The following is a 15,737-nucleotide window of genomic DNA, read 5'->3' as shown; positions in this document are numbered from 1 at the left end:
TAGTAGACCTATTGCTTATAGTATCTGAGTTATGGACTTGACCACGAAAGCTTAATCTCGTTCACTGATCCATGAAATGAGGTCGAGGTCAAGTGTAACTGTCTGACAGGCATGAGGACCATGCAAGGTACGCACATACCAAATATAGTTATCCTATTACTCATAATAAGAGAGAAATTAACATTACAAAAAATCTGAACTTTTTTTCGAGCTGTCACTGAACCATGAAAATGAGGTCAAGGACAAAGGACATATGACAGACAGAAACTTCGTAACATAAGGCATCTATATACAAAGTATGAAGCATTCAGGTCTTCTACCTTCTGAAATATTCAGCTTTTAAGTAGTTGGTTAACGCCGTCGTCCAATCACTATCCCTATGTTTAGCTTTCTACGACAGAAGTCGCAGGTTTGGCAAAAACCAAACACAAAAATGTGACGATTTCCATTACACATCTGTTTATCAGAATTAACCTTAATATATGCTGGTACAGCAAAAATACGTTTGAAAAGGGTAGCAATTCTGTAAAATAATACCACCTTTAATAAAACATTTGATCTGTTACTTGATATAACAAAACCTAACTAGTTAAATATCTGCCAGCTCAGGTAATCAAGGTGCAAATTGTATACTTTCTCTTAATTGTGAATGACAGACAGTGAATAAATCTATGAATAGCTGTTAAATGTCAAAAGCATAGCACATTTCTAAAATGTCAAATTTTCATTCACCAGTTTGAACCCTTTGATATGGCATAACATAGTCCATAAGTAATAAGTCAAAACTTTTTTATAAATGAACTAATACATATTGGAGTTCTGCAATTTAATCAACAACATCGCAACACATACTGATTATTACAAGTTAAGTAAATATGTACAATAAATATCATTAACAGTATAAGTTCATTTTTCTACAAATCTTTTCTCCATTTTTAATCATACCATTGAAAGTGAACAACACTGATATTTTCACAACTTGTTTCATTGATTAAAATCAATGACTTTCTATTGATTATATTCAACTGATATTAAATCAATGATTCATGTGGCTCTATAGAACATGTTTAACATAGAAACTCATGACAAATAAGGTATTACTGTTCTCACCAATATTTAAAGCCATGTTGAACTTTTTAAAAAGATTTTGTTCTAAACAATTTTCATTGAACTATGTGCTGTCAATGAACAAAAGATTATATATTTTTCTTTTCCCTTTTGTGTTAGGTTATAAATATTACAATAACCTCACATGAAACAGTATTAACTGTGTTGAACATACTCCAAATCTATGATAAAAAAAGAAGTGAAATGCTGAAGGACTGAATTGGCTTTAAATTGTAAAATTGGACATATTCATCTCCCTTGATACAATTTGAAATCCGTCATCAATTCCTAGTTGTCTCCCTTCACACAACCATACAATTCTTATCCTGTATCATGAAGCTACAACTGGCATGAAGTACTGTAATGAGACATCTTCATTCAGCAATAGGAAGTGCACAACTTTGTTGTGAACAATATCTGTGAAAATAAATGACATCAAATCATAAAATTTAGTAGCTGATAATCACGTATTCGTTTGAAAATGACTCTTTGTCATAGTGAATAATTCCAGTACCTGAAATTAACAAGCAGCAACATAAACTAACTTGACTGTTTATTGAAATTTTCTACTCATGTCTTTCATTTCCTGTGTGTCATTTTTTGTTTGCTAAAATTACATCTTGTATTTGTATTCAATATTTTCTAGTAAAAAGTGGTTACTTGTTATCTGAAACTTGAAATAATCAATAGAAATCATTAATTAATTAAAGGAAATATTGGGTTTACATCAATGAGACAGCAACCCAATGATACAAAATAACTGTTAACACAGCCATTTTATTACTTAGATAGAAAAATGCAAATGTTGAAACTAAAATAGCAATATTTTAACATGTAGATGGCCAAACAATCTCCATGGAAATGAGGTGTGCCAATGCTAATACAACTACATACCCCCCCTCCCCCCAATATCATTGACCTACAACTAGTGGTTCCCCAAAAAATGGCCCAATAGCAAACTAGTACATTGTTGACGACTCTGCCGCCGTCGCCTGAAATAGCATACCTTTGTCTCGCTTTTTGACTCTGTAATTCGAGACAAAAACAAAAGACATATAAACTAAATAAACTAAAAGACATACTGAATAGTTAAAGGCAAGTATCGATGTAAAACAAATAGTTTCATTGATATAAACCATCTAACAGGTTATTTGTGAAGATTCGAAACCCTTAAACTGACAAAACTAGCTTTACAAGGTCAATGTATATGATGAATGGCTGATTTATTATTTATTTAATATCTTTACCACATTGTACATGATGTTGAGATAGAAGCCTTGACACACATAACTTAAAATGAAAATTTCCTCATTTTTCAGAAAAAAAGTTAGTTTTACTTTTGTTTAAAACAACACAGGTTACCTTAAATATTTTTTTCTTTTTTCAAAAAGATTATTGATAATCTTTTTGAAAAAAGATTGATAATCTTTTTTCAAAAAGATTATCAATAATTATCATATAATCAATCTGTAAAGCATTGAAAAAAACTTAAACAGACATATTTTTTTTTAATTTGTACCGTAAAAAATAGACATCTCGCTACAAATTGGTGCATAATAAGCTACACTTTTAAGTGCTTTTAAACTTAAAAAAGAGCACTGCTAACCCTAATTATTTCAGTGCATTTGGAAGTTACTATAACAGATCTTTCTAATTACTAAATATCATTTAAGTCGGAAGAACAATTTTATAACACAAGTACTCACTACATATAACTTTAGTTGGATTAACCAGCTGTCCTGATAGAAACTGGGCAAATTTTCTGATATCTATCCTGGCCTTGCTGAACTCATTGGGATCTTTCACCCTTTCTGGAGAACTGTCATGTGAACATGGTACTTGGTCTAGAGCTAAATACAAATGTGAAAATCATCAAATTGACCAATACAAATAAATGTTACTTTGTTGAAAGAATAGGTTTCATGGTTGAGCTCACAATTAATAAATGTTTCAAAGAATAAATAATGTTTCATTTCAGAAAGAAAGATTTTCTTTACTCCTATTGTATACACCTTATCGCTATTTGTCCGCCATTACTGGACATCACACAAGTTCCCGTAAAATTTTGACGTCATAATAGAAAATGTCTGACGCCACAATGGAAAAGTGATTGTTGTATGACGTCAAAAGTTCGAGCGGGACAGATTCTCGGGTCAAGCGGGAATAGCGATAAGGTGTATTGAATTATATTGACTAATCGTCATTATTTTCTCAATTAAAATTTTTCATTGTAACTTTATCATATCTAAACATCCTCAATCGTGTTTTTAGTTTGCTGTCTATTTTATGTACACCAAATAACAAGTATTTTACCACTCTGGTCATGGTTTGGGATTGATTTATTTGTTATAACAGATAGATGCACATAACCTTGTTAAGTAATAACAGTTTTGATGGTAGTCCATTCACTTCAATCTATAAATTAGTAGTGATTACAACTGGTATAAAGTGTTACTTTACCTTAACGATAAAAATAATATGATATTCAGTATACTAACTTGAAGGGTTGATCAGGTCTCTGAAATGTGTACTGACAGCTGCCATATCTGTTTCTACACTTAATTTCATTTCTCCATTCTGATTGGCTGATAGAACCTTTAACAAACAAAAGGCTCATTTAACATAAAATTTCATCTCCTTATATAAATTCTGACAGTCTCTGAACCTCAACACATTATCTGCTCAAAAACTATGGCACCAACCTTAAAGCTCAAAATTTTAATATGTACAGGTGTAACACACCAACAGAAAATCATCCAAGACCGTCTAGTTTGATGCTGTTGGACAGTTCTGAAGCGGAGGGAAAATCTTACATTTTCGTCCAAAGTAAGACATTGTTATTATTAGTTAAAGGTTAAACTTATAATAAATTATTATTCACCTAAAGCACTGTATTTTTTACATGACCTTGTGTGATCCTATTACTTATTATAATGAAACTGAAACCCAAATAAAAGTATCCCAAAATTTAAAAAAAAAAGAAAAAATGTTTCTGAAATAAATATAACAAGAATGTGTCCATTGTACATGGATGTCCCACTCGCACCATCATTTTCTATGTTCAGTGGACCATGAAAATGGGGTCAAAACTCTAATTTGGCATTAAAATTAGAAAGATCATATCATAGGGAACATGTGTACTAAGTTTCAAGTTGATTAGACTTGTGTCGTTCTTGTTTTTACTTTCCCATGGCTTTCATAACTTCAGATCAGAGAGTCTACTATGAAGAGCAATTCAGAAAAATGTTTTGAACACAAGATATTCAGTATGTGTGATGTATTATGAAATATGTAGCTTGCTTCTTTATATCAACTCAAAAATAGTTCTACAAACTGTTCATGTTTTGGTAAGGTATTACAGATAATAGATTATCAAACTAATTATCTACCAGGCATTAGTTTACTTTCCTTTATAATATAATAGATTTCTATATTTACCATATGATTACTGAGATTTTTCATTTTATCTATCATGTTCTTCAATAACTTCATCTGTGGCATAGCTATACTGACCTGTGGAAATAAAGAATGACAAATGTACAGCAATCCATGAACTTGTAAGTGTACTGTGGAATCATTATTATTCGTTGGATACCAATTTTCATGGAATTCGTGGGTACAGGGAAACCATGAATTTAAATGTTCAACGAATTACAAATTTGCTGTATGACTATATGAAGATTTTTGAAAAACCACGAAATCAAATATCCAAGAAAATGCAAGTTTTCCTCAATCCACGAAAATTGATACCCACGAAAATAAATGAATCCACAGTAAATGAAGTTCTGCAATAAATAAGTCAGTGCAGCATAAATCTTCTACTTTAAATAAAACTGAACAAAAACAAATTGAGATGTGAGCTATTTCTCATAAATGATACCCCACTATTCTGTAAACAGGAAGTTGATGGGCGGTGGATGTGAAAATGCATCACACCATATAGCATGCACACATGAAACTTGATTCAAATTCAGAACGCCCCTTTTCAAGGATCTAGATTTATATTATACATTGTTGGTCATAAAATGGTGAAGGAAATAAAACATTATCTCTGTTTGACTTGCTTTACCTGTGTTGTTTTATATTTTTGGACAATGTACATGTACTGTCCTATTGAAAGAATACAAATGTATGCAATGAAAACACAAATTGGCACATTGTATGCCATGGACTGAATATGAACAGGAATAAAGGCAATGTAACACAAATCTTTCAATGGCCTCCAAGTGCAATGAAATAATAAAATGTACAATTCTAAATTACTTAACCATGCGGACATGTTTTGGAAACTTTGATATATATTATAAGAAAAATGTCCCCTAAATACTGAAATTCAGCTCGAAAAAGTTTGTAGCGTTATGACCTGAGATTTCATTCTTCTATGCAGGTCATCACCTGCATTTTCATTGTCATAGGTTGACAAGTATGAGTTAAGTGGGACAAAATTTTCAAGGTACAGACTGACTGATGGAAACATGGATAGAGAGACATAAACCAGCATCCCCTCTCTTCTGGAGCAGAGGAATAATTATGAATAAACCTTTCTACAGTCAACATGTCAATACTAGGTTAACACATGAATAACATCTAAAGAATGAATTCTCACATCAAAGTGTGGAAGTCCAGGTTCTTCGTAGTCTTCCCATAATCTCCGGGGTATAACAGAAACTGGTACATCGTGGACGACTGTTCTGCTGTGGGAACTTAATGTTGGCTGAAAATACAAATAATAGGGCATGTTTTTTTACTTGTCTTAGTTTGGTATGTTTTTTTTTAATACTTTATGTTTGGTATATGTAGTCATCTTTGGTTTGTTTTTTTTCTAGTTTTTGTTTGGTACCTGTAGTCATCTTTTGGATTTTGTAGTTGTTTTTGTCTTTGATCATTATATTTACCCTTTATCTCTCTTTATTCATATTTTAAAATAAATTTTCATAAAAAAAACACTGTACAACAAGCAGTTTGAAATTCTTCTGGTAATAAAGGATTCTTTGAAAATGTTACATGAATTTTTAATACAGCATATTTGTACGCACATATGCATGCAAAAGATTTATTTTTGTTCACTTTTTTTTTATAACTTAACATATCAATGATAATGAATGTGCAAAACAAAGATATTAAAACATGTGCTGCTATGATCAGTATACACATGTATTTATTAGTACACTTTGTTTTATAGTTGCTTATAAAATAAAATGCTCCGCTGGGGCGCAGCTTGATACTACTGCAGAGGTCGAACCCTGAACAGTTGGGGCAAGTATGGACATAACATTCAAGCTTGATACAGCACTGAATTTGGATTGTAATTAAATATTTGACACAGCATAGGTTTCTGACACAGAATGAAAGTGGTCTAAGAACTTAAAATTTTTTAATTTACCTATTCAAACCATATCATTATTATTTGCTTTTATATACAAAACAGAAATAACCAATTTAAAATGGAAAATTTTAAAGAAAAAAAAGGAAAAAAAAAATCCCCCCCCCCAAATTTTTTGAACCTCATTATGATTCATCACCCCCAAACTCAATCCCAGCCTTCCCTTTGTGGTATGGTACCTTGCAGTACAATTTCAGAGAGATCCATACACTTGAACACAAGTTATTGTCTGGAAACTAGAAAAATGTTTGTTTTTTTGCCCCTTTTTTGCCCCAAATTCCTAAGCGTTAAGGGCAATTACCCCCAAACTCAAACCCAGCTTTCCCTTTGTGATATGGAACCTGGCAGTACAATTTCATAAAGATCCATACACTTACACACAAGTTATTGTCCTGAAACTAGAAAAATGCTGGGTTTTTTGCCCTTTTATGGCCCCTTATTACTACATTTGGAGGGAATTACCCCCAAAATCAATCCCAGCCTTCCCTTTGTGGTATGGTACCTTGCAGTACAATTTCAGAGAGATCCATACACTTGAACACAAGTTATTGTCTGGAAACTAGAAAAATGCTTATTTTTGGCCCCTTATTCCTAAACTTTTTGGGCAATTACCCCCAAACTCAATTCCAGCTTTCCCTTTGTGATATGGAACCTTGTAGTACAATTTCATAAAGATCCATACACTTACACACAAGTTATTGTCATGAAACCAGAAAAATGCTTGTTTTTTTCCCCTTTTTGGCCCCTTATTCCTAAAATTTGGAGGCAAATACCCCCAAAATCAATCCCAGCATTCCCTTTGTGATATGGAACCTTGTGATACAATTTCAGAGAGATCCATAGACTTACACACAAGTTATTGTCATTAAACTAGAAAAATGCTTGTTTTTTGCCCCTTTTTGGACCCTAATTCCTAAAATTTGGAGGCAATTACCCCCAAAATCAATCCCAGCATCCCCTTTGCGATATGGAACCTTGTGGTACAATGTTAAAGAGATCCATACACTTACACACAAGTTATGTCTGGAAGTTACAAAAATGCTTATTTTTGGCCCCTTTTTGGCCCCTAATTCCTTAACTGTTGGTACCATAACCCCCTAAATCAATCCCCACCTTCCTTTTGTGGTATTGAACCTTATGGTAAAATTTCATTGAGATCCATTCACTTAAACTAAAGTTAGAGTGCGAAAACTAATGTGTCTTCGGACGACGACGACGACGACGCCAATGTCATACCAATATAAAAAGATTTTTATACGACCGCAAAAAAATTTTTGTGGTCGTATAAAAATCAATACATCTACAGCATGTACAACTTTGATTTCTAAGACTCCAAGTAGAAAACTTTCAGCTTCAATTTTTACTTCTAGTCACTTGCTTGTAGTATTAATTCTATTTTATAGAACTGTCTTTATAAACTAGAACAGATTTCAAACGTCCTAAAGTGTTCTAAAAATATTAGTTTTTCCTATCATATTCTAAAATTTTTGATAACTAATCAAAAGCAATTTAACAAATGTCTTCCTTCTAATGGCGTATCCATTTATTGTATGTGATAAACACTGCATTTAGCACACTTGGCTATATAATGATGCCATGTTTTTCTTAGTGGAAGAAGCCGAAGTAGCTAGATAGAACAACCTTTGGTAGGAAAACTGACAATCCTTGTCAGTTAGATCAGAATCAAACACACTTTACCATAAGTGGTGTTCGAACTCTCAACCGCAGTGTGGACAGGCTAGTGATCACTGTAAATGTATTCCTTTGACCACTCAGCCACCAAGGCCACTACCATCACAGGCACTTGTTTCTGTCAATGGGGGGTTTACTATCTTTCATACGAGTGCGGATAGTAAACCCCCCCATTGACAGAAACAAGTGCCTGTGACTACCATGCAATATCCACCTACCTGATCAATTTCAAAAGTAAGACAAGGGACATGTTTCTTTGTCAGTTTAATCTTGATCCACTTGGCATTGCTAGCTGTTTTTAGAGCTTTAACAATATTATCTGGAGCAACTTCTAAGTAAATCTCATTAGCTTCCTTAGATACACCTTCCATTGCATATTCGTCAAAGAAATGACCCTGTGGAAATAAACAAATGTTTAATTTTTCGTCAAGACACTAGGAACAATATTAGGTAATACATTTTTAAATAAATGGGGAATGTGTCCATGGGACACAGATGATGCCCCCACTTGCATATCATATAAAGTTATAAAGTGACATAACTGAAGAGCGGTAAAAGTGATACTACCCAAATGTGTACTCGATCTGAGTTTTGTGGTAATAAGTATTGTGTATAAGTTTCATAACATTTAGTTGAAGCAAACTTAAGTTAGAGAACGGAAACGAAAAATTCAGCAATTTTTCCACTTGTAAAGGAGCATAACTGTAGAACAGTAAAAGTGACACCACCAAAATTCAAACTTGATCTGTGTTTTGTGGTAATAACCATTGTGTATAAATTTCATAACATTTGGTTGAGGCTAACTAAAGTTAGAGAAGGGAAACGCAAAATTCAGCAATTTTTCCATTTGTAAAGGGGCATAACTCTAGAATGGTAAAAGTGACGCCACCAAAATTCGACCTAGATCTGTGTTTTGTGGTAATTATTGTTGTGTATAAGTTTCATAACATTTAGTTGAAGCAAACTAAAGCAATTTTTCCATTTGTAAAGGGGCACATCTCTAGAACGGTTAAAGTGATGCCACTAAAATTCAAACTTGATCTGTATTTTGTGGTAATAAGAATTGTGTATAACATTTGGTTGAGGCAAACTAAAGTTAGAGAACGGAAACCAACTTTGGGACGTACGGACGGACGTATGGATGGACAAGGGTAAAACTTAATGCCCCCTCCGTTACGCATTGTTACGGCGGGGGCATAAAAACATGGGAAAATGTACATTTTGAATTTAAAAACAAATTAATAATAATACACTTACTTTACAGTATCTCCTTATTTTATATCAAACTGTTGATATTGTACTTGACAATTTGTATAAACTTAAATTGTAATGTAATACATTGTTGACATCACTGCCAAATCCACTACTGCTGGAAATAGCACGCTGAAGTCTCATCTTCCAAACTTTGTTGAGGCGAGATTAACAAAGATGTGGTATGATAAATTAGACAAATACCCCTGAGACCAAATGATGTACATGTAGGCAATTATAGGTCACAACACAACTTTCAAATATCAAATGACAGCATATAAAGTGGAGAGCTACTAAATCATTATGAGCTATATATTTTTAAAATATATAAAATTACATCAAACTTTCAATATAAATATACAGATTTGGCATAAAATAGACACGCGAACAGTAAGACGTTAAATGTGTTGAATGTAGAACTATACAATAAAATTTAAGGAATCAACTGAATAATATTAATATAAGTTTATTGATGAAGACTGTAGGTTGACCTCTGGGTGTATTTTAATTATTTCTGACATTGGGTTGCTGTCTGAAAGATGTTTACCTAACAGTAGTTTGTATTCATATAATTTCTTTGGCACCAACATCAATCACATATTTAAACGATATTATCAGTCAGGGGTACTACTTAAACAAGTGATTTCAGAATCACTCCCTGGAGTGATTTTGGCTGTGAAATATTAAAAATTTTCACACAGACTTTTTAAAATCACTGAAACAAGTAATTTTAGAAGTTAAAATGTAATCACTTTAATAAGTTTTTATAACATTTTCTTGATATTTTTCCCACAAGCTTGATTTTTTTATTGGTAAAAAGACAACAATTCCATCGAAAAAACAACTATGTATATGCAGAAATTGTCTTTTGCTTGATAAGCCTGACACTTTTTTAGTTTTTTTAAAATATGCAAAAACTGGAATAGTTTGTAGATCAGGTCATAACCTTGAAGTAGATCTTTCTAACTCTAAAGAAAACCAATCAGGTTACCTAATATTGTTGATCTTTGTCTGATAGTAAGAGTAGTTAATGAATTTTTTATTACAGAAAAATTCCCAAGCCTTAGGGTACTTTTAAAAGCTTTAGCGCACTAACTTACTGCCCAAGCGCACTGGTGAAATTTATATACAAAGAAAAAGGGATAATTGATTTATGTAGGAAAATTATAGAAAAGATTGTGAAAATATGGAAAATCAATGAAATTAGCATTTGAAGATCAAAGAAAACACTAAAATCACTTAAATAGGTGATAACTGAATTTATCAAATCACTGAAATAAGTGATGATGAAATCACTTGTTTAAGTAGCACCACTGACTGATTATGACATGAATGATGGTTCTCAGAAAATGCAAATACAACATATATCAGCCTGGACTTGATTTCAAAATTTAACTGTGATATCAAAAGGCAGAGTTTCAGATTTAAGCAAACTTTAGGCTTATTTCAGGAATATATTGGATATATTAACATGATTAACATTGAGCAAAAGCTTCAGTTTTTAAGCCAGTGATCATCAGAACAGAAAATATCATGACTATTGTAATATCTTTTTAACATGTTTAAAGAGGGTTGCTCAGACTCTCTACTTTTTTTTATAGCATTAGAGTTTAAAATAGTGATGATTTTGTTTAATTTTGCCATTTTATCATGTATACAGAAGTTTTTGCGACCAGAACATGCTTTTACTAGATTTAATTAATTTTTCATCTCAGTGATCTGTACTCAACTTACCATGTATTTTGAAATCTTTTATAAATAATTGCACCCTAATGGATGTTTGTAAATAATATAGCTTTTTATCACCTACATGACCTATATCATGAATATACAAATTTTACCTGAGGTAGTTCACACCAGATCTGTATTCCTCCATTTGCCAACTTTTCAGCAAGTATAAAATACCAATTACCAGGAGTTATTCTCAAGACACAACTTTTGATTAGTTTTGAGAGAGTCCCTATTACTCCTGAAAATTAATTCAATGTATAATCAGTCCAGGTACTACTTATACAAGTGATTTCAGCATTGAAAAATTGAAAATTTTTACAAAATCAGACACCGACTTCCTAAAATCACTAAAACAAGTAATTAGAGAAGTAAAAATTTAAACACTTCAATAAGTGTTTATAACATTTTCTTGATATTTTTCCCACAAACTAGATTTTTTTATTCGTTAAAAGACAAGTATTCCATTTACAAAAACAACTATATATGCATGCAGAAATGATGTTTTGCTTGATGAGCCTGTCAGTTTTTACAGTTTATTTGAAATACACGAAATATGCATAAACTAATATAACTTGTAGATTAGGACAAAAACCTTGAAGTTGATCATTCTAAGAGTAAAGAAGATTAATCAGGTTACTTAAAATTGTTAACCTTTGTCTGATTATAAGAGTATTTTATGAATATTTGATCACAGAAAAATTCCCAAGGGAACTTTTTAAAGCTTTATCACACAAATCTACTGCCCCGAGGCGCACTGATGAAATTAACATGATTAATATACAAGAAAAAGGGGTACTTGATCTATGTATGCAAATTACAAAAAAAACTGTCATTTTATGGAAAATTAATGACATTTATAGCATTTGAAGATCAAAGGAAACACCAAAATCACTTAAATAGGTGATTACTGAAATTTTCAAATTACTTTTATAAGTCATACCCCTGACTGATAATTCATAATAATCACTTAAATAAGAATCACATCTGTACTACTAAGAAATAAGGAATAAACAACATTTACACAAAAAAGTAAAAATATATTGAACCAATACAGTAGGAACACCAAAATGAAAAACTATAAAAGCAATGTTTTGATAGTGATGTTATATGGAGCAGGGGATGGGGCAGAATGTTGGATGATATATTAAGCAAGAGAGATGGAGACAAATATCTTTAACACCTGAATCTTGCATAGAATCTTCAGAATATTGTTGCCAGCTATGATTTCTTACACAGAACTGCTGCAAAGAGCCAACATGTGCATCATCACATTAACCCAGGCGATTGAGTTAGATAGGTAACATCATGAGGATGGACCATTGAACGACTATCAAATCGCCATGACATGGACACAACTAGAAAGAAAAATCTAGGAAGACCAAAGGAAATTTGGACACGTTTGGTAGACAAAAGAAAGAACAGACATTGGATGGAGCCCGACGAGAAGCTCTATTGATAGTCGACTTTATTATTTACAGAATTTTATTGATAGAATTTCCGATTCCTGTTGATGGAGGATATGGGGAGAAGTACAACCACAAATAGTAGACAGACTCCTCATTACAGAATCTTGGGTCATTTGGAGGTCGGCTCAAACCATTTTTTCTATGATTCTGTATGGATACAAATTTAATTTATGGAACTTTAACTGTATAGTATTGGCAGAGACATATAATACAAGAGATTCGCAACTCTAGTAGAGTCTATATAACAGCCAATGAAATGACGTGGCCACCGGAAAGCCGATTAATCCGATGGATTTATGGGTAATAACCCGTATTGTTGTGTAAAAGGTTCTACGCCTCACGATTTTTCTAATGGATAATGCCGATACCTTTCACAGCTAAAGCATGCAAGTATATTTAAAAGTTACAAAAAACTAATTCTAATAATTTGTTATTGATAAAATGTGTTCTAATGATGAGATTAATCAAATACAAACAAAGTTAAAACTCGGCCCATTTTACTTCACCTATTGCCGTAGAAACCATTTGATCTCCCAATTTTTTTCTTAAAACTTGAAAAATATGCTAATAAATATATAATTTTATGGGCCAATAGTACTCCCAAATGTTGTTTCGTGACTGAAAATAAGACTATTTTCGTAAAATTTGAACCAACAATGTGGCGATTTTTTCTGATTGATACCCGAAATTTTTTATTAAACTGGCTAAATATTGAAATTGTTCATGGACAAATTTCCTTAAATCAGTCCTTCTTTTTTGTGCACTATGAAATTTATAGCCTGCATTTTGTTAGACATTTTATTCATTTTTCATTCTGTTTATAGCAAAGTTGTTTATTTTCTCCTATTCTGAAGTCATTGTTTTTTTCTTCTTTTTAGGGTGCCAAAGATGAACGAATGCAGTAAATTTACAAAAGGAGTAAAATTTTCCTAGTAAAGGAAACCTTCTGCTGGTCGTAATATTATGAATGAGCTTCATATGCATCTGTTGTCGTTTCAGACTACGCTTCTCGTTCAAAACATGAACCTAATTCATTTTTAAATTAAAATCGTATTGAGGACATTTCAATGGTGACTGCAAAAGATATATATATATATGTTTGTGGTATATCATCTTTTCCACAAGTTTATTGTTTTCTGTTTGGTATTTAATTAATATTAAGATCCATTTTGTTAGATCTGGTGATCAATTTATTTGGCAATCGCCAATGGCAGTCAGCAGGGTTTAAGAACATCAGTTGTTCGACCTGTTAGTCAAATGCGTTTTGTTAAAATAGACTTTTTCACTTTTTTTTGTCTTTTGGAAATTGTTGTTTGTGCTGTATTTAGACCCCTCTACCAAGAAATTTGTTTTACATGCACACGTATAAAAATTGCGGTTTTTATCCAACGCAATCATAGGTTTGAACGTTGTTTTCAATTTAGACTTTTATATATATATATATATATATATATATATATATATATATATATATATATATATATATATATGATAATAAAAGATTTTATTTACACCAAGGATTTGTATATGTATACACATAAACAATCTTACTTTTAAATTGCCATCTCTTTACCCCAGAATAAAAAGACAAAAACCGCTACAAATGATTAAAAGACAAAAACCACTACAAATGATTGTCTCGTGGAAACAAGGTTATAAAATACTTTTTAAATAGTGTCTTCCGTGTTGCTTTGATGTATGACCTGTGTTTTTTTATAGATTTTTTGTTGCTTCGAGGACACACATATCCATCTATGTATGCAGTATTGTCAATTGTTTTTGTTGGTGGGTCTCTCGCTTATGTTTTCGTCCTTTTCACTATCAACAAAGAGTTCGTTATCAGTTTATTCAACTAGGAGTATATCTAAGTCGTAACTATTAAGATTGTCATCCCACGAAATTAAGATTGTCATCCCACGAAATAAAATCGGAATTTTCCATATTGCGTGCACATGAATGAAGCTTTATTCAAATGAGAAATTAATTGTAATTTTCTTAAATATTAATTCTCAATACACACTTCGAACATGAAGAAACCATAAATTTACCGACAATCATTTAAAAAAACAACTCAATGCAAGCCTATATGATAAAACTGTATAACAACACATAGAAATCAAACATTTACCGACAATCCTACAGAAAAAAAACTCAATGAAAGCCCAATAAATGAGGAATATAAAAATAAATAAAATTTTAATAATTTATAAATATCAACAATAAAAAACAAAGCCTATCATGATTAACAATTAATTAACAAATAAATTAAGTTTTTTTCCATATTAATTAATTATACATTTTGCGAATTGTATTTTTGGAAAGAGTGTGGACACCTGTGGTGTGACAACTTCTTGTTTACAAGGTGTCAATTAAAACTCATTATTTATAACATGTTCGTGATTTACCTGGTCATCGAATAATTCAAACCTAATATACATGTCACACTGTGAAATTATGTCTCCGAGACAGGTGTATATTCAATAGAAACCCATTATGTAACTATCAAATAAAATGAACTCTGACACAATTTATCAAGTGTTAATTATTTAATATCAGTTTTTTTTTATACAATATCAAATTATGTCTCTTTTTCAATAATACAAATCTAAAATCAAAATTACATTAAAATAAATAATTATATATGTACTCAAATTATATTTAATTAATTATGATAAATTTAACACTGAAACAGTTTATGTTATGCTTAAACATTCGTCCTTACTTCGAGTACTTTTAATACTTTTATTAATGACTTTATTACCTAAGGAGATCTCGCGAGGTTTAACTAGTGGCCGCGTGTTATTACGGGATTTCGCCGAGTTGCGAATCTCTTGTATTATATGTCTCTGGTATTGGTTATCAAGGATACACCTAAAAATAAACACAGAATGGAAACATTTTCTGGACTGAGTATTGTTTTACTATCATTTATTCGATTCTTGTATGAATAAAAAAAATGTAAATAGACTTGCTCGTGAAATGGTGTATACATCCTATATCAACGATTTTCCCTCTAAACTTCATGTTGTTCTAACTGTTACACATTTCCCGCCATTCCTACTTTCGTTTTGCTGCTGTCCGCGTTTGTTTTTATTTTAGACAGCTAG

At 31.7% G+C, this 15,737-nt stretch overlaps 1 protein-coding gene across 1 annotated transcript; it reads right to left on the bottom strand.

Annotated features, from left to right (window-relative positions):
- Window positions 1-1,151: 1,151 nt before the first annotated feature.
- Window positions 1,152-15,709, bottom strand: LOC127729122 (checkpoint protein HUS1-like). The gene is made up of 8 exons (XM_052236779.1): window positions 15,603-15,709; window positions 11,275-11,402; window positions 8,401-8,577; window positions 5,714-5,821; window positions 4,546-4,620; window positions 3,606-3,702; window positions 2,814-2,957; window positions 1,152-1,524 (listed from the first exon to the last, which is right to left on the bottom strand). Exons 1-8 carry the CDS (start codon window positions 15,652-15,654, stop codon window positions 1,439-1,441), a joined length of 867 nt encoding a protein of 288 aa, XP_052092739.1. The 5' UTR covers window positions 15,655-15,709; the 3' UTR covers window positions 1,152-1,438.
- Between the last annotated feature and the right edge of the window lie 28 nt (window positions 15,710-15,737).

The sequence above is a fragment of the Mytilus californianus genome, unplaced genomic scaffold (assembly GCF_021869535.1).
Source record: "Mytilus californianus isolate M0D057914Y unplaced genomic scaffold, xbMytCali1.0.p SCAF_2, whole genome shotgun sequence".
Taxonomy (NCBI): domain Eukaryota; kingdom Metazoa; phylum Mollusca; class Bivalvia; order Mytilida; family Mytilidae; genus Mytilus; species Mytilus californianus.
Note: the sequence above shows the minus strand (reverse complement) of the source record. Positions and strands in the feature narration are given on the sequence as shown.